The sequence below is a fragment of the Adelges cooleyi genome, unplaced genomic scaffold, assembly GCF_023614345.1.
Source record: "Adelges cooleyi isolate 19-005CV unplaced genomic scaffold, UGA_ACOO_1.1 ACOO_flye_CR_arks_rails_tigmint_CR_PRNA_376, whole genome shotgun sequence".
NCBI lineage: Eukaryota > Metazoa > Arthropoda > Insecta > Hemiptera > Adelgidae > Adelges > Adelges cooleyi.
Window position 1 is genome coordinate 9,543,323 of NW_026096053.1, and position 27,137 is coordinate 9,570,459.

The 27,137-nt window shown below is 32.8% G+C and overlaps 1 protein-coding gene and 1 long non-coding RNA gene across 4 annotated transcripts; both read right to left on the minus strand.

Annotated features, from left to right (window-relative positions):
• Positions 1 to 16,260: 16,260 nt before the first annotated feature.
• On the minus strand, positions 16,261 to 16,959 carry LOC126840990 (uncharacterized). The gene is made up of 2 exons (XR_007686124.1): positions 16,667 to 16,959; positions 16,261 to 16,583 (listed from the first exon to the last, which is right to left on the minus strand). It is a non-coding gene; the product is annotated as an uncharacterized LOC126840990 (long non-coding RNA).
• A 5,852-nt stretch (positions 16,960 to 22,811) lies between these two features.
• LOC126840924 (mitochondrial uncoupling protein 4) lies at positions 22,812 to 26,524 on the minus strand. 3 transcript variants are annotated; one of them, XM_050576942.1, is made up of 7 exons: positions 26,384 to 26,524; positions 25,941 to 26,137; positions 25,569 to 25,830; positions 25,380 to 25,502; positions 24,383 to 24,580; positions 24,226 to 24,318; positions 22,812 to 23,547 (listed from the first exon to the last, which is right to left on the minus strand). In XM_050576942.1, the coding sequence occupies exons 2-7, from the start codon at positions 26,065 to 26,067 to the stop codon at positions 23,373 to 23,375; spliced, it is 978 nt and encodes a 325-aa protein (XP_050432899.1). In that variant the 5' UTR covers positions 26,068 to 26,137; positions 26,384 to 26,524; the 3' UTR covers positions 22,812 to 23,372. The 3 variants fall into 3 exon arrangements, with proteins under 3 accessions (XP_050432899.1, XP_050432901.1, XP_050432900.1); XM_050576944.1 differs by having other exon boundaries at positions 25,941 to 26,124; positions 26,384 to 26,505; XM_050576943.1 differs by lacking the exon at positions 26,384 to 26,524 and adding an exon at positions 26,235 to 26,364.
• Positions 26,525 to 27,137: the final 613 nt, after the last annotated feature.

Below are 27,137 nucleotides of genomic sequence, written 5' to 3' on the forward strand. Positions count from 1 at the left end.
GAAAAATGGTTAATGGTTGTTGGCCAAAAATGTTAGGTATTGTTAGTTTGGATACAAATGATATTTGCGTTGGAGCTGTAATTACTACAGCTCCCAAACCAATTTTACTTTGGTCGCGCCAGTGGTTATTTTCATTTTGTTAACTGTATCGATTACGGACGGTTTTTTGTTGTTTTTTTTAAAGTTCTCGTGGGAAATTAAACGATATTAAAATATTACAAGTTGTATATCATGTACTCGCAGTGCGTTATTAATTTGTATTGTTCGTATCGTGTCTAACGGTCGTACGGATTAGCTATCAGAAGGACAAGGGTCTATTTCCGTATTGGACGCATGTGTGCTCGTGCCTCGTTTGGACTATACTATACTGTACAACTATAGTGAAATATTTTCGGGGACCGACCGACTCGTTTTCAGGGCCTCCTAAACTTAATACTGGCATTCTTACCGAACGCGTTCGCCAATAATTTTCAGACCGAACGACCACTGGATTTGTGCCGTGTCACACATGCCTTGTTGTTGGTAAACACCGAATAATATTATTTAAAGTGGACCGAATTAGTTCATAAATACTGTGGCTGACAGTTATTACGCTTGGGAAATCTGTTGGATAGTGACGACAAAAAAATTATGAGTCGCCGTACCATGGAGCTGCAGTGCTCCGTCACTTGTCCAGGGGCCGCTTTCAACAAAATAGTACTTTGGGAGAATGTTAGTAAATGCCTCCAAAATTTAATTATTTACTTTTTAAGCAATTTTAACTATAACTAACTATGTTAATTTCATAGGTGCCATCGTCGATAACAACCCCCCGGGACGTCTAACGACGTACAGAGGCCTCTCTTAAGTGGAGACAAATGTTATTCATGTTATTCTGTACTATGACGCTTGCAATGTTTGTCTACTATCATAATACCATACTATTATTTTCGATATTTTACCACTTATAAAATAGTATGTATATTTTTAAAAAACATTGATTGACTTTCATACTAATAGGATAAAAAAAGGTAAACAAAAATACCACTTTAAGCTCAACTGCATACAGCGTTACAGAGAGCATTAACATGTTTTTATGTTGTTGCGAAATGTTGTTGTCGAGTATAATATTATATAATTTAATGCTCATTTTTTTTTTTTTTTTTTTGTAATAAGTGATTATTTGCATTCTGTTGCAGATGCAACTTTGTTTGGTTTCAAAAAATACCCTTATTACGTATTATAATACAAATATTCGTATTCCATTCGTTACCGATATGAACTCACAGGTTCGAGCAATATCGTCTAATCGACTTATTCGTCGACGGTATACTCAACAGTCAACGATAAACTATAGTAATAATTAACCTGTTTGGCCGATAACTCTTATCGCTATTGTACACAATGTAACTGTTTTAGATTACGGAATTGAGCACTCGGTCGTTTTTCCAACAGATATAAATACAACACACTAAGATTCCCCCGGCTCTCATATAAATAAAGACTGGTGACATAAAGCGAATAAAATTGTAATCAATTCTTTGAACATTATATTCCTTATCGTATTTAAGAAATAAGAATACAACAAAAGTCAAAATTTAAACTTACCGCTATATTTATGTATCTGACATACATTTCTTGATTAACTGCATAACGACATAATGTTGCTTCATCACTTCGATAATTTGTAAACGGTTAATTTGTTTTACCCGGAAGTTAATGTTAATTTCTTACATATTATATTAAATACGGGCAATTAAGTTTAACACTTTAGTAGTATTGACAACAATTTACCAACAAAATAATACTATCATGTGATACACTACATTACTCATTACTCATAAGGGTTGTCCAGCTAATGTCATTAGATCATTGAGACAAGAGTATTACACTTCTATACATAATCGATACTATGTTGTTACTGGTTACATGTTTTGGAATAGTAGACTAGTAACTAGAAATTAGAATATATTCTTTAAAGCACTTGACAATTAATGGGAGAGATAAATTTGAATACGAACTAGTCTGCATGTGTTTAGTAGACTATGTTGAAAGTGCCCTAATTAAGTATTAAAACCCGAATATAGGATGGTCTTACAATTAGGCTACCTTGGCTTAGGAGTACCTGATATGAAGAGACTTTTAACTCATACACTAGATGTTTCCAACCAAAATATGCATTGTGCATTGACGACTCGTCCAAATTTTAGTATCGAATCCAGGCAATCTGTACACATTTCTGAATTCTGAAAGATCGTAAGAGAGTTTGTCGCTTAGGCATTCGCTTTTCCGTCTAAATAAATACCGTACTTCTGTACTCGGAGCACACTTGACGTTACTGCAGCACACACACCTAAGTGTACAGTGTACACGGTGTACGCGTGTGAGTTAGGGTATCGACTATCAAATGCGGCACGTGGTTACACATTATTGTACACTTGCCGCCGTTTCCTCGCTCGACATCGAAATCGCCGTTTTGTTTACGTTTTGCCGTCTCTTTGTGCGTATGTGTGTGTATGTGTTTGTATGTGTGTAATAATGAAGTGATCGGTCAAGGTCGGTGACCTATATAAATTCACGGTCGGATGTACGACGGGAGGCGAGTGGGGGGGGAGGAGACAGGAGTCTGTCTGTCTCTCCCGGCGTCTGGCACCCTCCTCCCCATCCTGCCGCTTCTAACTTCGCCGTCGTCGCTGCCGCCGCCGCGGGGACGACGGTAATCCAAATAATTGAAATAAAAACACACACACATACATACATAGACATTATCTGAATACGAGTACGCGTGATGAGCGGATGAAAGGGGAAGGGAAACGGCGGTGGCGGGCGACCCGGTGACTCACACTTAGTAGATGATCGAATATTGCGCGTTTGTGTTTGTATATATATATATATACCATATACATTTATATATATATACACGGTTACACATGTTTATATATATATATATATATAGATGTACCTGCGACACGTGCTCGACGCGTGCCGTTTTCAGATGACGGCGAGCCCAGCGTTTTTGCCGCTATGGGCCGGTTTATTGCCGCCGCCCAGCGACCATAATAACAATAATAATAATATTGTGTCCCGCCGGCCGACACCAGTGATCCTGCAACACCCGACTACTGTTAATGTTACCGTAAATCTCCTTCACTCTGTATACATATTAATACACACACACAGTGCAGCACATCCCATGCGCAAAATCACCATAATCGTACTATCACTGAGTATATATACAATGTATACTCAATGGTACTATGTTATGATGATTGTTACTTCGCTTGATGCCCTCTCCGAGCTACATTGAATACAACTATTATATCGCCGATAATTTCCATTGACATTTTTTAGGTTGTTTCGTTTTTTCGTGTTTTAAGACACCACCTTCAAATTTTCTTCATGGTAATCACAATCCTCGAAGGCTTATTATCTAGGCAAGTAAAGACCGACGCTTCGACGTAAACAGTACTTATAAGCTAAAACTATTGATTTTATAAGATCAATGCTAAAACATAGATGGCTCATAGTAACCGGAATATATTATTATGGGCTATGGCAAACATATACCTAAGGGCTAAGCAATATTTGACAATATTAACCTGGAAAGAGATTTTGATCATGGCGTATTAGGAGTTGAACGTACTATTACGCCTTAAGGAATTCATTCTGAAAAACTTACGATACGATTTTTAAATTTTTAAGTCTTGTTAATAGTTTAGTCAGTCGGTTTAAGTATAAACAACTAAAAAGTAACAACAGAGATCACAGTAATGGCTTTAGAATTTAAGTTTTCTCGTACCTACATAATATGAGGGACGGCGGTAGTATGATTAGGTTCCTAGAAATTATTGTTCTTAGATTTCCAATACGGGTTCGTTTATTTTAGTCAGTAATATTATTAGACATTGCTAATAATAGATATAGTATAATATACAATTATGATGGTCGGCAAATAAAAAAAAAAGTTTTTCAGCCGAGACTGCAACCACGAAAGAGCATTTTCATGTCCCGGATAAATTTAGAGTAGTGGTGGAATTATAGATAATGAAATAGTATATTAACAAGCTAGTATCTAAGGTGGCTAGTAAACATATCAAGTTTCTGGCTTATATTTTAGTGTTTTCATAATATGTGGCCTTAAACAATTAATATGACCTGTTAAATTACATTGAATTTATTTTTCAGTTATAATTTGATCGTTGTGAATACAACATATCTCTTATCTCTTATCAGATAACAGTGTAACGCTTTTTTGGTAACACTTTTTTTTGGTTATGTGCCAGAACTAATTCCAAACCCAACCCCATCCACATTCCAAACCCCCACCACATTCCTCATCTCTAATCTCTTATGTCTCATCAGATAACAGTGTGAAAGTATTTCGTGACAAGTTTTTCATGACAAGTATTTTGTGACAAGTTTTTCGGTTATGTGCCAGAGCTAAGACATGAAAATGTCAAAACTATAAAGGGGAAGGTGAGGGAGGGTGTCCTCCATTATTGACCACCTCCCGATTTCAAAAACAAAATATTTAAGTCACCAATCACCCTTTTAGGAAAAGTTTCAGTTGATAGATCAATATCCAGAGTAGGAAAAGATTAAATATAAATGCATAACGTAGATTGTAGAATATTAATTATTGTTGTTGGGCTTCTTGTAAAAAAACCTTGTATACCGCTGTAAACTTCTTATCTTTCAAAAAGAGACAAACTATGTACCATAAAGACTAACATTAAAATATTTACAAAGATTATTGTAATTGTTTTTCGATTTCAATGTAGTTTTTATCAAATCACTAAAAGTGATCAGGGTATTGCAATTAATTATCTTTATTCTATTGAAAATGATAATGTTTTACGAATATTAGTATACAAGTTTAAAAAAACTACTCGTGAACTGTCTTTTACTTGATTCAAAATACTTTGCTTACATTTTTACATTACTGAATTGATTCATTAATAATTTATGAGTGTTTAAAAAACTTTTTCTTTTCTGGACAACACAATCCCGCTACAATGTATAAAAATGCATTGTTAGAACAAAACTCAAACTCAACAAAAGTTTACGATTTTAGTACATCAAACGTTTATCAAACTTGATCGTTTAAATGTATGTATACAATTATACAGCTGAACGATATGGGTAGTTTGTAAACATTTTCTCATAGAGAGTAATCTATAAGACCTAAATTCCGAGTTTATTCTAAGAAATATTTCATGAATCACGATCGCCAATATAAAGAAATACAGGAAAGTTTTGGTCGTTTTCTCTGATTTATATTGTCTTCGCAGAAAAACTGTTTGGGTGTTTCAAAGGTTCTAGGAAATAAGCATTAGTTTAAATACCGTTCGTCGTGTATTAAAGTTTGATTTACTTTGAAATTGTTTACCAATTTTGAAGAAAGCTAAATAAACCTATAATGAACAACTAAAAATTTGGTTTAGTACTATAACCTATGACAATAAGGGGTTAATTAATAAATTGTTTAGTAAAAACATTATCGACCGTGTCTCATTATTATCGTTTAGTTAGGAGTCCATTTTCATTCGAAGACATTTTAATACCAAAATTACTCGATCCGGACGCAAGCGGTACTTATGTATTTTTAACACACAATAATATTTCCACCATCAAGTCGTATAAATTCAGTGGACACCGGACCTGTTAATACATTAAAGTGTTATGGACCAGAGACCTTAAAAAATAAATATGCTATAACTATGTACTGGCAAAATATAGAACGCGTTTTATTCGCAAGCAGAAATGACAATTCGTTTATATTAATTTACTCAGGCCGTTTGTTGCGAATTTTGTAATTTTCAAACGACTATTTTGAGTCTGGATGCATCTTGTAGTTACTTTGAATGCTTCCGAGTGTGGTCCGTGGCTGCGAACGATGATGATGATGCTATAATATTATTATCATTCTGTTGTGCTGTTCAATGTGTATAACAGTAACCGAATGACAATACAACGCGTTGCGATTATTATCACCACTGTGCGAAACAGTTTTTTATTATTGGCTATTTTTCGCGCATTCAAATGCAATGCGACGACAGTTGTCAGTTTTGACGAACAAAAAAATTGCCTAAATGGGTTACTACAAACCACGGTACACGTGCGGGCGCCGGGCGACATCAGCTGCCGACTTGACTGTGAAATACAGTACTACTTAAGTACTAAGTACATTATACAATATTATGTGTCAGGTGCGTTTGCTATATCGGTCGCTATAGAGGTAGTCGTTGCGGGTCAAAGCAATATAATACTATTGAGTTAATGACGTTCGTTTTGCGTTGAACAATTACTTAAGTGAACGGGTGGGAAAAATCGCATAAACCCAACAGTGACCAGTAGTTATTTCGTAATAATAATAATAATAATAATTTGTTAAACCCTCCATAATATAATCGCTGATAAATTGTACACACAAAATCCCAATAAAAAAAAAGTAATAATTATAAAAACGTTATATTCACACACAGTATGGTTCATTGAAGATAAGACACTGGGTCTATTTTTAATTAATTGTGATATTGTATTTATACTGACAAGCAGAAACAACAGTTCAGAGATAAAATTATTTCACTTTTGGAGACACTCAAGTTTATATTATTTTACAATATTAGACAATATTCAAATTGTTTTTTTTTATTTTCTTCCAGAGGTCCATAAACTTTTAAAACTCTATGGTAACTTAAAAAGTAATGATGTAAAACTGGCTATCGACCAGTCTAAATTGTCGGAAAATTATTCTTAATTTAAAAAGGTAATCAAATATATGAAGGGTCACAGGAAAAAAAGATCAATGTCAATTTTTTTGTTAAAATGAGATATTATTTTTTTTCACTTTTTGTATGAGTACATTTTTTTTTCTTTTACTCAAATATATTTAGTTTACTGACAACATATGTTTTTCTCTCGCTCAAACCCTTGCTAAGATGTAATTTTGTAAGTTAGTAAATTTCAACAATGGAATTTAAAAAAATTGATATTGATCTTTTTTTCTTGTGACCCTTCATATGTATACGTTATCGTTATTACCAATTTTCAAAAGTCTTTCGAGCTCTGGAAAATACTGAAAAGGTTATTTAGTAATTTTATAATCGATTTTATACCTTGTTAAAATAGCACAAACAAAAATTTTTTCAAAAATAAAAAAAAAAGTACAAAATTACAAAATTATTTTAAGAAACTCTTGAGGGCGGTTTTCCGCTGAACGGACAAAATACAAACTCCCGTTTAGTACCATAGACAATTATTGTACAGTATTAAACAGGAGTTTGTGTTTTGTCCGTTCAGTGGAAAACCGCCTTTATACTCTTATCCTCAATGAATCGCCTTGTATATTTTGATGCTTAAGACTCGACGAATATTATTAATGTGTAATTGGATAAAGCGGAAATACAAAAGCAGGTGATTTGTGACTTGTGCGGTAAAAGGACAAAAAGTGTCTTTTCTAAAATAATAGGAACATTTTGGTAAAACCGTGATGAAGGGCAATAAAGCAACGGAAGCGCATTAAATAGTATAGGCTGAAGGATCATATTAAACGAAAGTAAGTAGCCGCTAATAAGAACTGCGAAGTGGTTAAGGTTAAATTAGAAACGGGTCCATAGAGTTGCGCCGATGGCTGGGAAAATGTGAATAGATTGAAAATATGGTTATTGGACACGTTTCAAAACGAAGAGAAATAAAATAGAAAACGGATAAGCGGTATTAATGTATGCGGATTAAGGCTTTAGAGGTAGACTGAATATGGAATGAACGTTAAAAAATATGGAAGTGTATTAGTTAAAGAGATAAACGAAGCGTGGAGTCTGGGTGGTATATCGGTTGTTTTAACATAATTATTATATTTCTACTAATAGTACAACAGGTAAGTATCTCGACAATATTTTACACCGTTATCACTCATCAGTAAACATAAGTTGTTGTGGCAGTACTCGATAAGTTAAAGTTGTGAGTAATCTTTAGTTTACGTGTGATAACAAGTAACTGGCAAATGGGTTTGACCTGGTAAATGTACACAACTTGCTTTTGACAAATGTAAATAAATGATCATCGAATCATCTAATACCTGTTTAAATATTATATTAAAAGCAATTAACAACCTTTGTCAAATCATTAAATGAATTATATTAAGTTACCTAATGAATTTGTTCTGTAATTAATGTATATTTATTCAAACACACATTGTATATATAATATAAATGATTTGAGTAGCATAAAATGGTAATTACTGGTTTTTGCCCAGAACGTCTTCAGATTATATCAATAATTAATTTAAAATAAAAACCTAAAATAAATTCTAACATAAAATGTTTAACACTAAAATTTAAGAAATAGCACGAGATAAATATAATTATGCTTATGATTTTTTAATGAACATGTGCTTAGTGTTAACAACACTGTGGCAGACAATTCATATGTTAGTAAAATTATAAAAATTCATGAGGTCAAACAATTTTATTTAAAAAAAATAATAATTAAGTATATTACAAGTTAATGTTGAGTATGTGTTGTAAAGAATATTACATCGGATACATTTCATGGAAATAAAGCAGAGTATTATGCATATGTAAACAATTTTTTCCTATCTTCGTGAACACGGAGTAAGTAATAAGTTTTTTTTATTGCTATCTAATATGGTGAATGTGGCACATACAACGGAGAAGGAAATTCAAAACAACATTGTTTTTTTTTTGCGCGCCGTTCGGCAGTTATTTTGGATTTGTTCCCAAATATATTTTATTTATTTAAAAGTTCGATACAAATATTACGTCGAAACGATAGTAAATTAAAAAAATGGGAACTGTAGTTTACATGTTTAACGATTGTATAATGTATATAGTTCAATGACAACATGACTACTTTGCGGTCATCGACGCTTTATCGACGTTTAATTAATTTACCAATGTTTAGAAAAACATATTAACTTGCATTTGTATACATTGTATTATTACCCGCGTGTAGTACTATTAATTAACTGTAACGATTTGTGTTTATAATAAAGCCGTCTGTTAATAAAACTATAATATTTAGTGGTCAGATAGTGTTTACTGTAAACTGCGATTCATTCTATTTTTTTTTTTATTTTTATCTGTCTTGTTGTGATAATAATCATATTTTTCCCTGCACCTCATTTTACCTAATAATTATCGAGAAAGTTAATATCTTTAAAATTGTTAAATTATTTTAAAATCGCGTACTACGGAACAGGTGTACGGCTTTTTGTTAATTAAAACGGTGAAACGTGATAAGTAGGTGTTTTGAAGTAATGAAGTTCTGTTGCAGAGCGAACGTGATAATGTAAAATAATCAACTTTCAAAGAGACCATCATAGTATTATTATGTACATGGGCGTGGGTACGGATAAATTGTGCTGAAAGTACGTTTACAGTATACTGCAGAGGTGTTTTGGCCAAAAAAGATTGATAACAAAAATTTAATGAGAATTTTCATAAAAGTGTATCGAAGTAAAATGTATTGTACCGGTCAACCGAAACGAATCGAATTCAAACCAATTTTATTCCGTCTTTTTTTTTTTTGTTATTATTAATATTATTTTGCCGTGGCTGACGAATAGTACAAAATAAAATGTCAATTACCTAGTGTGGCAAACATATAAAGGTACGATAATAATTTAATATTATCGTTTGGGTTTTGTGCTGTTCGAGAGAGCTGTTGCAAATTTTGAACAGTCCACAATGTTGTAGTTTAGATTTGGAATGGCGCAAAAAGCGGCGGCCGGCGACGGGAAAAAATAACTCGACAGTGGCCTCGGGGAGCGACGTGCGATGGTGGGGCGATGCGGCCATCGAGCGTTGGTGCACGCAACGGTGCGGGACAGCCGGTCGGCGGCAGCAACGTTCTTTTTTTTTTCTATCCTGTTTTTTTTTTCAATACAACGAGACCACGATTCCGGCGGCAGCAGCTGCCTCTCGACCACCGGGCCGCCGGTGTGGTGGCGGCGGCTGGCTTACATCGCGTTGCGCACGCGCATCCACCGTCGTCGTTGTCGTCGCCGCCGCCGACAACTGGTTGCCACCGTACCGGCGGCGCCCGTCCGTTTGGCGTTCGCATTGTATTCGGATTACTCACCACTGAACTCAGGCGTTTCCAAACCCGGCGTCGCGCTCGTCGTCGACCATACCGCGTTACTTGTGTGGGAGACCCGAACTTTTGTAACCAATGTTCGGCCCCGGGACGGATTACGGCGCGCGGACAGAGTGCGTCCCAGTTGCCGAGGCGGTCGATGCGGCACGGCGACACCGACGTTTCGATGGGCTCGTTCTGATAAAACGGCACCGCCGACGGACGCAGGGGTTCCCAAACGCAGCGATATCTCATGCGCTCATTATTTCGTTATTATTGTACGACTCTTTGTTTTGTTCTAAAACAGTTAACAGCATTTTTGTTTCAAATCCAATGGCCTAGTGCCTGGTGGTACTTACTAACCATGTTGCTATTATTTACGAGTTGTGTTGGAAAATGTTAAGTTTATTTTCATATCTACGCCGCTCGTTTTGAACTCCCGAGTTGGCCCGGCGTTATTGTTTATAATAATAATATACAATATATTATTATTTTGGTCGTCAACAAGTCGCGTTGCGTTCGAGCCGCCCCCAAACAAATATTTGCGGAAAACAATAGTCTACTACCGAACGCAATATGGAAATTGTTCGACTATTTTTATTGTTTGCCCACGGAATAATAGGAGGCAGTGAAAAAAAAAATGAATCCCCAAATGTAGCAAGAATACTGATTGCCTAGCCTAATTCAAAATATTCGCCGAAAAAAAACCATTTACGCCTAGTCTTTTTTGAGTCATTTTACTTCTACTGGTACATTTTTTATGAGTTAACCGTACCGAATTTGTCTCTGTAATAGGACATTAGGTATACAAATAAATATTCAAATTACAATATTATAATATTATCAATTCACTCGACGGCGGCATTTATTCGAGAGACAAACTTTAAATTATGCTGAATCGTATACAAGTGTTATAAAAAATTCATTAAAATGTAATGGACCAGACATGGGTACGCCGAATGACGTACAAGGGACCATTAAATATTTAAGGATTCGTTATTATCTTATTGAACGTCGGCGGAACTCGGCGTGGGTGTGCACTGTGTTGCTGCTGTCGACATTGATTTCGTTTTTTGTATTCGATAGCTAAAACCGTTGAACTTTTAACTGTACAGTGTACATTTCGTTGTAGCAACGTTGCTACGTAGATGATTAAACGCAAAAATACATTACGCTTATGGGCTGTAGACAATGCGATCGAGTTAGGTCATACAACGTGAGAAAACAAATTCGGTATGCCGGCGAGTAGAGCAATATATCACAAACAGTACTGATAACGACGAGTAAATAATTAATAAATAAAAAAACTGATGCTGCAGCAGCTGTTGTCTGTACTGCGCGCGTCGATAAAAATAATATACCTAATAACAATATATGTCGTGGTGGGGCACTTGTAGATCCCGTGTGGGTTCCATTCGCTTACAATTGGCCAACTAAGAATTTGTTTTCCGTTTTAATTTGTGAATCAAAAATGTGTTATAAGAGAAAATAATCGCAGAGGTTATCCGAAACCGTCTCCCCCCTATCTTCAGCGCTGGTTATCATAAATATTATTATGGTAATCTCGGTTGGGTTATCAAACGCGAGACGGTTGTCTCTCCGCGTGTGCAGATGTGAGATGTGCGCAACACGTGGTCTGTCCTTAAAGGTTGAGGTCAAAACAGTAACGGCCGGACGGCGGTGTGCATGTCGCCGGACCGCGCGACGGCCAACGGCACTGTCGGGCGGTGGACGAATAATAATAATTGTAATATACTACATTATCGCGCGTAAACGAGTGCAGGGCGCGGGACAGCCGAGGTTGAAGGAATATGCGATAAAGGATATGACTGCCCAAAAGCACGTCGGCCAACGATACTTTTGCGCGGCCGTTATGACGAACACGTTGTCATCGACGGACGTGTGTGCGTACGTGTAATACTTGCGGGCCTACTTTCCACCTCTGCCGCGCCACACCCGCACCAGCACCCTATGCACCTCCGCCTGCCGAAGAGGTCGAATACACCGTTACGTTGTCATGTGTACACGTCTGGTCTGACGGGGTTATGCAAACAGGTGGTCAGCATGACGACAAAGTACGATATAAATACAAAGCATTGTGCCGTTTTCAATTTCATCGGTCTAACTCATCGTCACAGTATAGCTGATATAGATTTTACTGTTAAAAAAAATTAGTTTCTTTAACTATGACACTCCAACTCACTATCTCTGTATTTCACGATATACAAATTGTTTTTATCAAGTTACAGCCCTTTGAAAACTGATAAAACTGATGATTCGATAACACGTACATTATAAACTTAGCAAAACGAGTTAACGGGCAAGTAAGCCAACCGTCTTACTATATAGAACGCGTGCAAAGTACAAATGTTAAATTATAACGTTGTAGAGTACTAACTTCAATTTTTTGAACTTTTTGTAATCTAAAATTATATTTACAAAATGAATTATTTCATGGCTGTATTAAAAACAAAATATCGAATGTTTTCATTATTTATATGGTCGATTATGAAACAGAGAAACGTCTAAACAAGCGAAACTGGCAAAAAGTCAGTTAAACGCGTTTGGCTTCATTTGAAAATTGGTCTGGCGATAGCCACCATTGTTACACGGTTAAAAATAAATTGGACTTGTTTGCAATATTTTTACGTCTTATGTTTTACCCGTTTTATCACATTTGAAACATTAGTCATTTTTTAAAAATTTGTACTGAATTTTAAATTGAGTTCGTGTAATTCAAAATAAGTGACTAATTCGAAGTACTTACTTGGAAAAATATTATGCTTTAATTAAAAATATACATGTATGCTGGTAAGAACCTTAATCAATTATCAAAATAAATACTCAGGTAGTTCTCTTATTGGTTGAAAATGTACAGTTAAACTGGTAAACAAAATACTTAGTAGGTTATAAATGTATCTCAAGGAATACTCATAAGAACTTTAAAGACATAAAATAATATAGTTCTGTTTTTTCCATTATTATCTAAATAATTCGGATTAATTTTACTTAATATTCGACGTATAGATAATCAAGTATACATATTCTAAATTATTTCCTAATCTAATCACAGAGTTTAAGGCATATTTTAAATATGTATGGTGTACGCTTTAAGAGGAACGGAAAACGCTATTTATTAAGGGGCAAGAATAGGCAATATTTGACAAAAAATATCTTGTAGCTATTTTAAATACGCCGATCAATTTTAAGGTGAAAAAATATTAAGTTTTTCTTGTTATACAACTTTTAAAGATATTCGCTCCGAGTTATGGCGAAGGTTTGATAAAAAATTACTTTGGTACAATTCTGTCAATTCATTTTCTGGCGTATCAATTGGATGGATTAAAATTTTTTTTTTTTATGTGAAGCTTACTATTTTCTCTATGGGGCTTAAAGGTCGATTTTTGATATAACTGTTAGAAAATTAGATTTTTTAGAAAAACAAAGTTGAAAACCAAAATTAAAAATCGGCCTTTTAGCCCTCACAGCGAAGATGTTTAACTTAATAACAAAAAAAAACAACACATTTTTTTCTAATCGGTTCTGTAGACACAGAATGTGATTTTGCGTTTTAGACTTAATTCGTATAAAATTTGGCGCTTTCACGATACATTAAAAAAAATAACTGTAGCAGATCTGAACATGTGTCAATATTGTATAGTTATGATGGTTCGTTAAGCGATTGCTTCTGGTTTATTTGTGCCCGAGGTACGCATTTCTGATGAGCAACTAATTAAAAAAAAAAACAGTATTTTTCTAATATATTATGATTAGTGCAGTGTCACATATTATTATCCTGGAAAAGGACATTAACAGCGGCAGTGCATTGTGTATTTAAGGGAAGCGTCCGAATTGTGTTCACTCCCCATTAGGGATTCGGCCGTTCTGCGGTTGAATACTCTGTGGGGAAAAAGAATTAACCAATTGACATGTTGGCATAAAAAAACGTTATCGACAGAAATCAATAACGTTGTGTCAACTCTTCTCGATTTTTCGAATGTGTCGTATGCGGTATATGTGTGAACAAGTTTACAAATAACAACATTTAACTGCAGGACAGCTGCTGCTTTCCGTTTAAAATTAACACTGATAAAAATTACAAAAAACCGGTGAAACTTTTAAAAATCAATTCCACGTTCAATAACTTTCTCGACTCCTCGTCGAAACTAAATGAAAATAAATAATCTCCAAGATTAGAAAAAGAAACGTGTCTCGATAACTTATTGCTTTTTCCGGGTACTTAAAACTTTGCGTTTCAAAGAGAAAGACCGAATCGAGTAATCCAACGTCAGTAATATTACATAAAGGCGGCTTTACGAAAAGTTTGAAGATAAAAAACCGGAACTGTTTAAGTAGGTCGTCCTCTTGAACCGAGCCTAAGTGGCATTTTCGATATTTTGCCTAGATTTATGACATAATATTATCCAAGTCGAATATCGACTAATATTTAATGCGGTAGACGACTCAGCTTTTAAGTGCACGGGAATCTCCTTGACCGAGCCGTTGTCGAAGTTAATATTCAGATTTCAATACAATTTTTACCCTAAGGGCACGTGGGGTACGGGCCCCGAATAATACAACTTACATCTTTCTTGTTTTTTTGGTTTTCTTAAAGGGCCCCCGAATTCTAAGACGGTCTTGTTAATACTACATAGTACAACATATTATTACTGCGAGCGGATGTTATCGAGTGATTCACCTGTTCCGACACGGCTGATACACAACTCATACTTATACCTTTTACCCGGACTGAGTCATGCACAGGTGAAAGAAGAGCGACACCGTTTCTTAAATACAAGCTCCTCGACGCCAACTGTGGGGCATATTCTGACCGCGTTTCTCGGTCGTTTGAAAGGTCCCGAGATGACTCGACCCTCCGAAGACACATGATTACATATTTATACTGTTTTTTTTTAAATATATGATAACATGTATTATATTGTAAAATGTTATAATGATAATATGATGCAAGAAACCGGCATAAAGCGCACGAATCCCGTCGAGACCTTATCGACGAGTTCCCGCGGCTATAAATACTGTGTATTGTTGTGAAGCGTTTCGCATGACGTAAGCACGTCAAATCTCCATACAACAGTTTTTTTTTTACATTTTCTTTTATAGCGCAATATTTTATATTATTATAACATTGTTATTGCGCCCTCCGGCGACGGGGTGAAGATATTTTTGTGTTTAATAATAATATTGATGCCGAATGAGTGTTCAGTATCAGCGTAAATAGGCGAAACCCACGTGTCCGAGATAATGTCAGTTGTCGCAGCTGCATCTGGGCTCTGAAGGGCCTCTACTTGTAAAATAATATATTATGATGTGTTTTTCACGATCGACAACCGTTCGGTAACCGGCCGAGATAAGCAGACAACACTGATGATAATAATAGTAGGTCTTCAGCCATTAAGTAGGATTCTAAATTATTATTGGCCGATTCTGGCGGGTCGAGTTTAATTTGTCGACAAAATCATTGGCGTTGGCGTCGAACACTGATTACCAAAACAACCGAGCTCGTTAAAAAAACCAGACAAACCGACGACATTTTGCATAATATTAAAGTGATGTAATACACGTTGTTGTTTTACTTTAAAAAAATAGTTTTGATGTTTTTAAAAATTAACTAGGCATGTGAAAAACAATTTTAAACACAAACCGTGTTAAATAAATGATTAAAAGTTTAAAGAAGGCTGGGTGGAGTAGCGATCGGCCATGGTGATTATCAAAATCCGAAGAAGATGATTGATAGATATTATATCTCTACTGTGTTGGCCTTTTTTTCAAAGTAAAACTTCAACGGTTTACTAGTAGTAATCTTGGTAAAACTACCTATTAAACATTTGAAGTTTTCCTTTTACAAACAAAAAACAAACACAGTAGGGTCGGCCATAGTGAGGACGTAGCATATTAGGGAGTGGGAGATCACAGGTCTTCGGGAATTAATAAAACAGAATGTAATAAAATCAAATTTAAATAAACGTTTTAATGCGAATCTATAGAAGGTAAAATTACAAAAAACCACAAAAGCTTAAATGTGTTTAAAATTATATTTTAGTATTAGGGTGGATACGATTAGGGTTGATCATCTGTCTATCAAATTTGTTGCCGTTGTTATCCAAACACAGTAATTAACAATAATATAATGAAAATATTTTTCAGATTCCTGTTGACTGTTGATTTTTTTTTTTTTTTATAATAGCCTTTATTAGTTGACTGTTGATTTACTAACATTTTACCAAGGTCAAAGTGTAGTTTTCTTCTTTTTTGTTGGTTTTTCCTTAACAGGTTTTTCCAGAAAATCGTATTTGTTATAGCCCCATTTTAGACATGCCTTTAATTATTGACAGACCTCAAGACCCAAAACTTCGCTCTCAGAAGAGAAATAAAGAAAAAGTGTCCACTCCCTTCAAGTTTCCCTTGATTCTGAAGGAGAAGCAGTGAACTTTTTAAATTTGTGGCCGAATAACGCATCTTACAGTTATACCATCTATAAAGAATTGCTACGTAAAGAAATAAGTTTAGAAAATATCATAGGTTCACACACACAAAAATAAATAAAAACACATCATTGTAAAAACATTACCTTCTCGACTCCACATCCAAGCTAAATTCAATTGGACGTAAAATTAATAGCAAGTAATGCTGTAATTTAGTGTTCATCCGAGTTTCCGAGGACTGACAATGTATGCAATATAAAATAGAAAACTCGTTTTGGGTCTGAAGACTGGTCAAGTGACATTAATTAGCGACAAGTTAATTTGTAGTGTTTGTAGATTATTCATTAAGTATTTTAGAATTTGTTTAATGTAAAAACTTGTGTGTTTAATTACTTTAAAATCATATTATACACGAGTTGTGTACAACAATACAAAACCACTATCTAGCTAATAAAACGAATTTTATAGGTTTTTTTATTGGTAAATGATGATATAATAATATAATTGATAATTACATATTGAATATTCGCATAATATAAACTAGCACGGTAATATCACAAGTAACAGGTGGGAAAACATTTTTTTAGGTATTTGTTTAATTATTTTTGAATCGTGAGCATACAAATATACAATCTATGTATATAAATAACACACACAACGAAAATAAAAATGAATAGGTATTAACTACACAATATATACGTTACACGTAAGTAAATAATCCGTGTGTTTATTAGATTAAATAAGGCTTCGACAACTGGGTACATTAAAATAGTCTTGAGATTTTTTTTTGTATATGCACCTGTACATTTATTTCATATAAACCATAATATTTGTATTTCAGATATTTTTACTTTTTAAGATTTTATTTTCGTTTTATAATCGTCAAGTTCAACTAAAAAAATATTATATCGCAATACATCAGCTATTTTTATTATTATAAATGTGTTGCTTTACTGTATTATAATACCCTACACCGTGCTATATTTATTTACATAATAATGTTACATGTCATGTGTGCTTAAACAAAATTGTAAAAAAATGCCCAATATTGCTGTATACCTACGTTTAATACTTGAATGGTGTTAGTGCGGAATCGATGAAAAATAAAAAATAAATTTATTTTGCGTTTTACCTACACAGCAGTAGTCGTTTTAGAAATGCCGTAGACCATAACCACTATTTTAACGAGTAGGTAACGACCAAAAATTGCCACACCGTAATCCATTCTATATTGCTCAGCTACGGTCTGATTCATGTATACTGTTCGCTGTATCTACTCCAATAATTAATAATATTATTATTGATAAAAAAAATTACGCTACCTTAGTAAGAACTAAGAATTGTGCACAGTAGGGAGTCGTCAAATCGGCCGATAGTTTGGAGATAATCTGAATTTGATAAATAACTTCTAAGAAAATGCTTTGATCTTTGGATAATATTATATAATATAATAATGTAAAATCTTGGTGCTTTTAAACAATTTCGATAAGATAAAAATATGTTATTCAAAAAGTGCAAAACGTCCCATCCCGTGAGTTTCTTTGATGCAAACATAACAGTTTTAATATATAAGTATAAAACGTAATTTTTAAGAAGCCATAAGGAAAAGGCCAAAGTCGTCTAAATCCGTGTTCGCTTACTGCAGAATACACATGTAATACATAGCCAGTAGCCTATAGGTGTATAGTTGTAAATACAAATTTTAGTAATGCGTTTAATTTTTACTAAAATATTATTGTCGAATAAAATTATTAAATTGCTCCAGTTTTAGCCAAAAGCACTTAATTAAAATATAGCCTGAGGTAATTGTATTTTAAACATAACACAATAATATCACCAATGACTCTAGTGGGTATTGATTGTAATTATTTGCATAATGAGTTTTTACATTTTTGTATTGTTTCTTTGAAACCTCGATAGTCGACTTCACAGTTCTGGGATTTTTTACCAAAAATTTGTTAATTTAAAATTTCTTATTATTCAAATAAAATGTATAAGTAAATACTAAAAAATTGCGTTATCGAAATGACGCTCTATTTATAAAAAGTCAATCCGACTGGTTTTAATTAAAAATAATAATATAAACAGAACTCAACCATTTTGCTATTGTATTTTAGTATTTCTATAAAAAAAATATATCAATATATATTGCTTGTTAAGAAATACTTTATAGTTTTTTCTACGTTCTTTTCGACCTTTTACGTTCCTTGACATTCGATACGATTACCACCGTTAAGTACTCTAGTCTGTTGTTAAAAGCTTTTTTCTCGATGAGAGAGAACACTTAAATACCATCATTAAACATAGCAAGACGCAAGTGGGAACTAAGTTGAAAATCAGTAGCATTCTTTTGTCTTAAGTCTTGGATCGTGTGGTGTTCTGTGGCAGAACCGAAGCACGGGAAAGGAGTGCTCTGCTAAATTTGATTTTGCCCCTCGTGTAGTTAATAAAAACGAAAAATTGCGCATACGAGTATGATAACCGATGCAAGCAAAACATATTGTGTATTATAGACGTCCTAAAGATCTGTTTAGATTTACCCTTCTCGCGGTGGAAAAATGACATAAAACTATTTAGTAAAAACTATTCAATTTACCACGAGTGACCACAATGTAGGCGTTTACAGTAGTAATAATTTTTGGCGGCTGTTATTTATTATAATAGTATACTTAAATATTTAACAAAACCATCTATGCGACGGTCGTGTAGGTCTTAGATTTGATCAAATTTCGAAAGAACTTGAACGTCTCGAAGACGTCGAGGACTTGCCCATAACGACCAACCGTTTGCGGTTTTCCACCGCACTGAAATAATATCATTGCGAACCTGCGACAGTCGTTACAATCTATAATGTGCGTTTGTAATACTCGACACTCGTTTAGGGATGTACTATTACAATATCGTGATTCGTGGGACTGACGCAAAATCGATGTGGATAATGAGATATTATTATTATATTATATATATATATTTTGGGGATCGTGGAAATTCGAACACAGAGAATGCGAAAGCCGGTACACCACCGACGGTTGTAGTTCCAAGAAGAAAAGCGCTGCCAGTAGCGCGCAGTGGCGGCGGTTGAATAACCCGCTGTGTATGGCCGCTCTATATTATACTCTACCGCCGTATTGATTTTGTATTTCCAACGGCTGCACACGCCGAGTATATTCATTTGCCGGCGCTAATATTATATAACGCGAATTTCTTGTTTGTTCCACGAGTTCCAAAATGCCAAACAGATATCAGTAGCCAGTCCCCGTTCTTCTTGTTTAAGATGTCAAGATATGGCATCCGGTCGAGTAGTCCTCCGCACTGGCACGGGCGGCCGGCACTACTAGGAAATCTTGAACTTGGTCCCCTCCGGTCGACGCCAAAAATTACATTCATCAACACAGAGATCCCCTTTTAACGTTAATTATGATCATATATTTTATTTGCATCGGCTGATGGTTATTAGGCACTCGTTAAAACGAATAATTTTAATACCGTTTCGCAATAGTTTAGTTGTATTATTATTACGGTTTCTTGTAAAGTGTCTTGCCCAGGGGCGGTTCTTTGACTCAAATTTCGTACAAGAAATTTCTTTATTCTTTATACAAAATATACGACACAACATTAAACTTTTTAACACGTAAAAGCCAAAAATTAAAAATGTTTAGTAAGGGCAGCTGCTTACCCTGGTCGTACGCTAGAACCGCCACTGGTCTTGCCTACCACGCGCAGTATCAAAACATATTGTATGGGTTTTTCGGTTTCCGAGAATAAATCCGCACTTGAAAACCATAATATAAAACTTGCGTTTTAATTGAACACAAGAAAAACAATAATTCGACGACAAACCATTCGTTAACATATTATTCCATTTACTATTCTATTATGATATTATGTAACTACAATTGATTCTTGAACAGACACAGAAGTATAATCACTTTCGTTGACCTTCGTTTCAAAACAGTCCGTGTAATCAGGCAAGTGCATGTTAGGGCCATGCATTATTTGTACTTCAAAACACTATTGTTGTAAACGGAAAATAAATTTAAAAAATTTTAAAATGTTAAAAGAAAGAAGCGTTATGAATATTCAAAAGATTAGCGATATTTAAATTGTATTTCTTATCAGTCATCATCTTTAACATTACGATAAACGATTACAAAATGAGTACCTATATTCTACCTAAAAATCGAATTATTATGGTTGAGAATTCTTTAAGTACTTACTTATTTACATTAATGCACATACTTAATACTTTAGTAAAACTAGGTGTACATTTTTTTTTGACGAGCCTAAATAAATCACTAATCAGAAACATTTATGGAAGAATAAAAAAAAACTGCTGTAAAGTAAAAAGTACCTACATAAAGTATACAGTTCAAATAATAATTAGTTTTATATTTTTCAAACCTGAAATTGGCTTCGCATAAGTCTGTTTTCTATCAGTATTATACAAAGTAAATTTAAACATAATCCATCAAATTGTTTTTATAACGAACCATATAATCTACACTGGTTAAATATTTCATCCAATTCTCCAAGAGAAGGACAAGTTATCTTTGATGTACAACGACATAGATAAAGTATTTTACTGAAAATAAAAGTATCAATTTTTTACAGCTAAATAATGGTCCTAGAAATGTAGTTCTGTATATAAAAAAAAAAATAATGACTTTAGAACTATCAGAAAAATGATAGATACTACCAAAATTATTTTTCGGTAGGACATAAATTTCAGAATATAAACGTCCAATTTGTAGCAAATAACTCATCTTTAAGTTAAATATCTTTTTGAAAGTTGTTTTTTTTTAATATCAGTTCTTAAACTTAAGTAATTTAAATTATATTAAATATTTTCAGTAAAATCACACGAGGCTAGTGTATCTATTATTGCTGTTAACAAATTATTTATAATTCCAGCATCTCAACACGCCATTGATTACCATTAACTGGACTCTCATACAAGAAATGTAATACCGATTGCCTGATTTTGTTTTAATCACATCGCCTAGTAATATATTATAGAACATTATTAGAAATATTGAATAATAAATAAAATGCATAATTTTTATGAAATCACATAAATTATACTTACAACAAAATAATAATTAATATTATATAGCCTAAAGGTACTATAATTTACTCAGTTCTAAGGTCTATAACTAGTTAGCGTCAACATCTCTATACTACTTACAAGAGTAGTTTTTTGAGTATTAATAATTTTAAATAATAATTATTGGGTAAAAAAGTCAATTTTACTATTTAGTTACAATACTTAATACTCGTTCCAGTTTTATAGTCTCTGAATTACTGTTTCTAAATTAATTACATTTAATTAGTCAATTTAAAGCAATGTTTACAATTATTTATATAATTACAATCTATAACAAGAGAAACTCATACATTTTTTAATTATTTTATTGTAATTTAAGTACAACTTAAGAAAAAAAAACTTATAAGTAAAATGACAACAAAAACAATGAAACAGGTTAGCAAAAATACAAACTTCAGGAAGTGTAGTAACAAAAGAAGGTTAATAGTTTATCAAATTAAATTTAATGAAAAATCCAAAAAGACACAATAATATGGATATAACTTCGGCATAATTTTTAATTAAGTGTTGAAACGCAACAATGATTTAAAAATAATAGAATTTAAAATGAATAATAAAAAAAATTGTAATAATTGTATTTTTATTGAAAGTTAAGTTTTTTTTTTAAATTAATGTTTAATTTTATTAAAAATAATTAATTAACTATTAAATGTAATGTAACAAATTTAGAGTGTTAGAAAACATATTTTCCTTTTTTTTTTTTTGATTGATAAGATCTCAAGTCAGTTGGCACTATTAATTTGATAGATAAAGGTTTAAATTTGTATAGAAGGGGATACATCATATAACAAAATAACAAGTACAAATTGACAGATGTTTAGGGAAGTAATTGTTTAAGGGCATAAATAGTTTAATAAAAAAAAAAAAAAAACATACCTCGGTTTTAATAGTACATCTAAAGACACAACACACATTTTTTTTTTACAGTTATTAAAGATATTTAACTCCATCCATAACATCTATGAGGAATTAGTAAATGTAGATGTTACATAGATTTCCTTTAACAAGTAGTAGTTAGACTTCATTTCAATAATGTACATTTATATTCGAGCACATTTTATCTCTAAAATGACAGTTATTGTCAGGGTTTGATAACATGAACATATATACATTATACATATTATATGAGATTATCTATTTAAGCAGTAAGACAGAAAAAATTTACCGTAATAAAAGAAAAACTCGAATTTACACTATTTTCAGTAATTATTAACCTCTCCAGTCATGTTAATACAACAATATTTTATCTTTAGTGGGATAAGACATTTCTAGGAAACATTGTCTCTATAAATCTCCAAGACAAGTATGGTGTGAAGAACCTTTAAGTATACAGTGTTATGGCCACAGTCAACGTTAATAAAAAAACAAAATAATTTTACAATAACTGGTTTTTAAACATAGTAAACGACGTTGTGGAGTTAAGACATAATGGTAACCAATAATAAGTATACTAAATACTAAGTTATAAATCATATATATACATATATAAATTGGTTAAGCTTTTTCATTCTTTTTTTTCTTTATAAAGAAACTAAAATCACAGTGCTCATATAAATAGAAGATGCCTCTATGAGGTGTTTGCATAAAGTGAGTTTTGATTTGACTGGCACACTTTTTACTGATACATACTTATATGTACTAATACATATTATATAAATGTATATATGATTTGCACAATTGGATGATTACACTAAAAACCAAAGAAATGTGCTAAAAAAAATGAGATCTAACAGTATACACTCCCATTTCTAAAACCCGGTCGCCCCGAGCATATGACGTATTTGTTCAAAACTCATCCAAAACGTCAATGACCAAGGAGCCATACGGATCCAAACAGGAAGGAACCCTTTATACAGAGCTAAAAGCCCTTCATTTTCAACAGTCTTAATCAAACAGTCCATAGATCCTTTATACACCAAACCACTGGAAATAAAATCAAAAAAGTAAATTAAAATTATTAGTACTAGCTATAAAGATTATTGTTATACAGAGTTTGATCACATCTTAGGTGTAACTTTACGATAAAAACTAATCAAAAGTCATTGGAATAGTATTATGTTTGTTGAATGTTCATGTGCGTGTACTATTTAGTGAGTTTAGGCAAATTTTTATTGGTTTTATTTTTATTTATACAACAAATAATAGTTTTAAAATATTGAGCTATTTAAAAATATTTTTTTCCGCCGTTAAAAATAATCAGCTGTTTAAAATAAAAATTTAATTAATTTAATTATATAAACTTCTATTTAAAACATTTTTTTATTTTAATTACTTTTTCTATTTTTGTTAATTAAAAAAATTATTTAGTTAAAATTGAAAATTTATTTAAATAATTTTTTAACCAATTTGTAAAAAGGTATTTGAAGTTATTATTGAAATTATAGTAAAATTTGATTTATAATTTAAATTTTAATTTAAAATAAATTATTTACCCGTAACTGGTACAGCGATAAGAAGCCTAATAACATTTACATTGGTAAGTGATGTGTGATACCACACTAGACCAGTTACGGGTTTATTTAAATAATGTTCAGATTTGGGGCAAAGTTACATTCTTGTTGCAATCAATCCTCATGTTACGATATCTGTAAAACAACATACATGCCATTTTTATCAGTCGGTTGATTCATAATACGTGTTTTTACTACGTCCGCCGGTGTTCCCATCGTTGCAGCAACCAAACCGGCACAAACACTAAAAACGTTAGTCAACAAATCAATTTTTTTTCTTAATAAGAAAATAAGAACAAGAATAATACCTAGATAAACAGTGTAAGAGATGCGAGTCAGGTAGTCCAGTTTTTTGCATAATTATTTGTTTAGCAGTATCATAAGTAGTCAAATCCCCTAGATTTACAAGCGCAGCTCGTTGTACGTTTGGTATCGAACCCTTCCACAGACCACGTACGCCACTTTCAGATACAATCTTTTTAAATGCGTGAGCAGCACCCAACACCCTATAATTCAATACATTAGACAATGTTTAACCAAAAGTATAAAACTTAAAAATAAAACATTATATAACCTGTTGTCATAATTAAATAATTTATCTACAGGTCATATTAGTATCTAGTAACAAAATTATGGGAATTTTTCAGTTAATATTATCACTTTCAATACAATAAAAATGTAATAATTTTAAAATAAAAGATTGATAACAGTAACGACAAAATCATAATGGCAATTACTCTCTTTGTGCAAGATAAAACTAATATTTTTTTACCTGTAATATATATTTCCTTTAAATTTATAAATAGCTTATCACGGGAAAGCAAAACTGTTAACAAACTAAATAAAATAAAATTGCCAATTTTCATATTACATTGTAATTTTAATTTTACTAAAAATCTAAATATTTAATAAAATAAAAAAAAATTTTACTTTAAATAAAGCAAAAATATCATACACTGAAATAATGGACGACCTTAAGCATCAAACTTTAATGAACAGGAAATAAAACATTACTAGGAATTGCATAAAGTATACTAATTAGTATAATATATTTTTTAACAATATAGTATTAAGTAAAAATAAGTATTGTGCAAACCGTGTTGCAAAGTATTAGCTTTTGGCTGAGGTCCGAATTTTTGAATTAATTGTATTGCTTTTTTTCTTTCTGCTTTACATTTTCGGCCATCTTTGTATAACTTTGTTTTTTCAGATTTAAAAAAAATTACATTACCAACTCAAACCTGTCTTTATTATTTTGTCACAAAATATATTGTATTGTTATAAAAATTAACTAAAATGTTATACCTAGGAGGTTCTCCCAAGAGTCTCCGTTTACCCTCCATTTGAATCTGAACTTTGATTAAGTCTGCTGGACTCGCTATATATTGAGCAATTGCTCCAGATACCACTCCGCTTATGGCAGATTTCCTGAAAAAATAATGTCCATGTATTTATGTGATATGTACTTCAGTATTAAACTCAGTCTCATTTTACCATATTGGAAATGACCCATCAGGATTTTTCATCAATACTCGGTCACGCATTGTTTCGTAAGATACGATTCTAATACCTGAATAAACGACATGTCTGTACAATGCTGGTGGAATTCCTTGCCATAATTTTAAAGCACCTTCTTCGTTTACAATTCCAATAGCAGTTTTTAGCATGCCACGGTATTGAGTAGGTTTCCCACTAGCAGCGACAGCTTCACCTTGAATCTGTAGACGGGTTTTGGTCAAATCTAACGGGTACGTAACTGAAACGAGAATTGGAATAATAAACAACAAATTTTATACTCAAACATTATAATAATCAATGATGGTTTTTAGCGGATAAGATTGAAATATGAAAAAAAATCATATTTACGTAATTCAGCAACACTCGCAGCCACCACGGAAATAATGTAAGTACACCAAAAAGTATCAGCATAATTGTACCCTTTTGTAGCAGCCGGTGCTTTTTCTTTGATTGTGACTACTTGCGTGTGCACCATTGTAAGGCCGGTGGTGTACTTCAATTTTCATCAGAAACGTTACAAGACTGGTGTTTACTAAAAAGCGACGCTGTTAAATGGGAGTAAAAAAAACTTCCATAAGTATATAGATTATTTACAAAGCCATTACTCATTACAATAATTAAATACAAAGATTAGATACCTACATACACAATTATTATTATTATTATTATAATACAATATAATATTATACTGTACTATTATCATACAATAGGTACAGTTAAATCGAATGCAATAATAGACTATGGACTTTATTCGCGTCGGTTGAACGTTTTAGTTGAGCAACAGCACTTACCATTTAGAGTATTTGACCCTGTATAGTTTTTTTTTGTATTTTGTAAACGTTTAAATAAGTTAACTAATAGGTATGACATTCAAAGTCGACCATCGTTGCAACGACACTGAGGAAATTCGTACAGGACTGATAATCAGATAAGGAGTAAAACGACCATATGATTTTTTGCACATGATAACGTGACGTTGACCGTTGACGCCATCATTTTGTTATTAAATAATAGTAATAATGTAATATAATATATTATTATAGACATTATTAACTACCGTTATAGACATCACGATATTAATAGGTACCTATTAAATGTACGGGTAATGTTTTTATAAATGTTATTTCTTTTTGTTGAAAATCATTAATGTATAACCATTATTTCGTTGTATTATTACCTACAGGCCACACATTTCATTACCTATTTATATTCCTTGTTGTATGCGCTTGACTGTTCGTCGATATACGAGTGACCTGTGCGTACTGCGTACGGTAATTTGTATTTATTATTCAGTGAAATTAATTTACGGTCTACAGACTATAATTATTATAATCCCCTGTCTTGTTGTAGGTACATTAAAGTATAGGTGGAACGTACACGCGAAACGCAGTGAATATATTTTGATTTGGGCTGTAACCACCCTTAATACAAACTATATACACTTAATATACGCAGTCTTGTTTACATTCTATAAAACTTTAATGAATATTGACTAGTTTTGATAGCGTTAAATTATGTTTTTACGGGCGTCTAGAAAAAAAAACG

Excerpts from the sequence above, each read along its gene's own strand:
- LOC126840924 (XM_050576942.1), bottom strand. The coding sequence starts at position 26,067 with ATGGTGCACACGCAAGTAGTCACAATCAAAGAAAAAGCACCGGCTGCT. Across the intron at positions 25,831-25,940 it reads TGCGAGTGTTGCTGAATTAC|TTACGTACCCGTTAGATTTG; the intron begins GTAAATATGATT and ends TTCTCGTTTCAG. Across the intron at positions 23,548-24,225 it reads CCGACTGATAAAAATGGCAT|TGGTTTGGTGTATAAAGGAT; the intron begins GTATGTTGTTTT and ends TTTTATTTCCAG.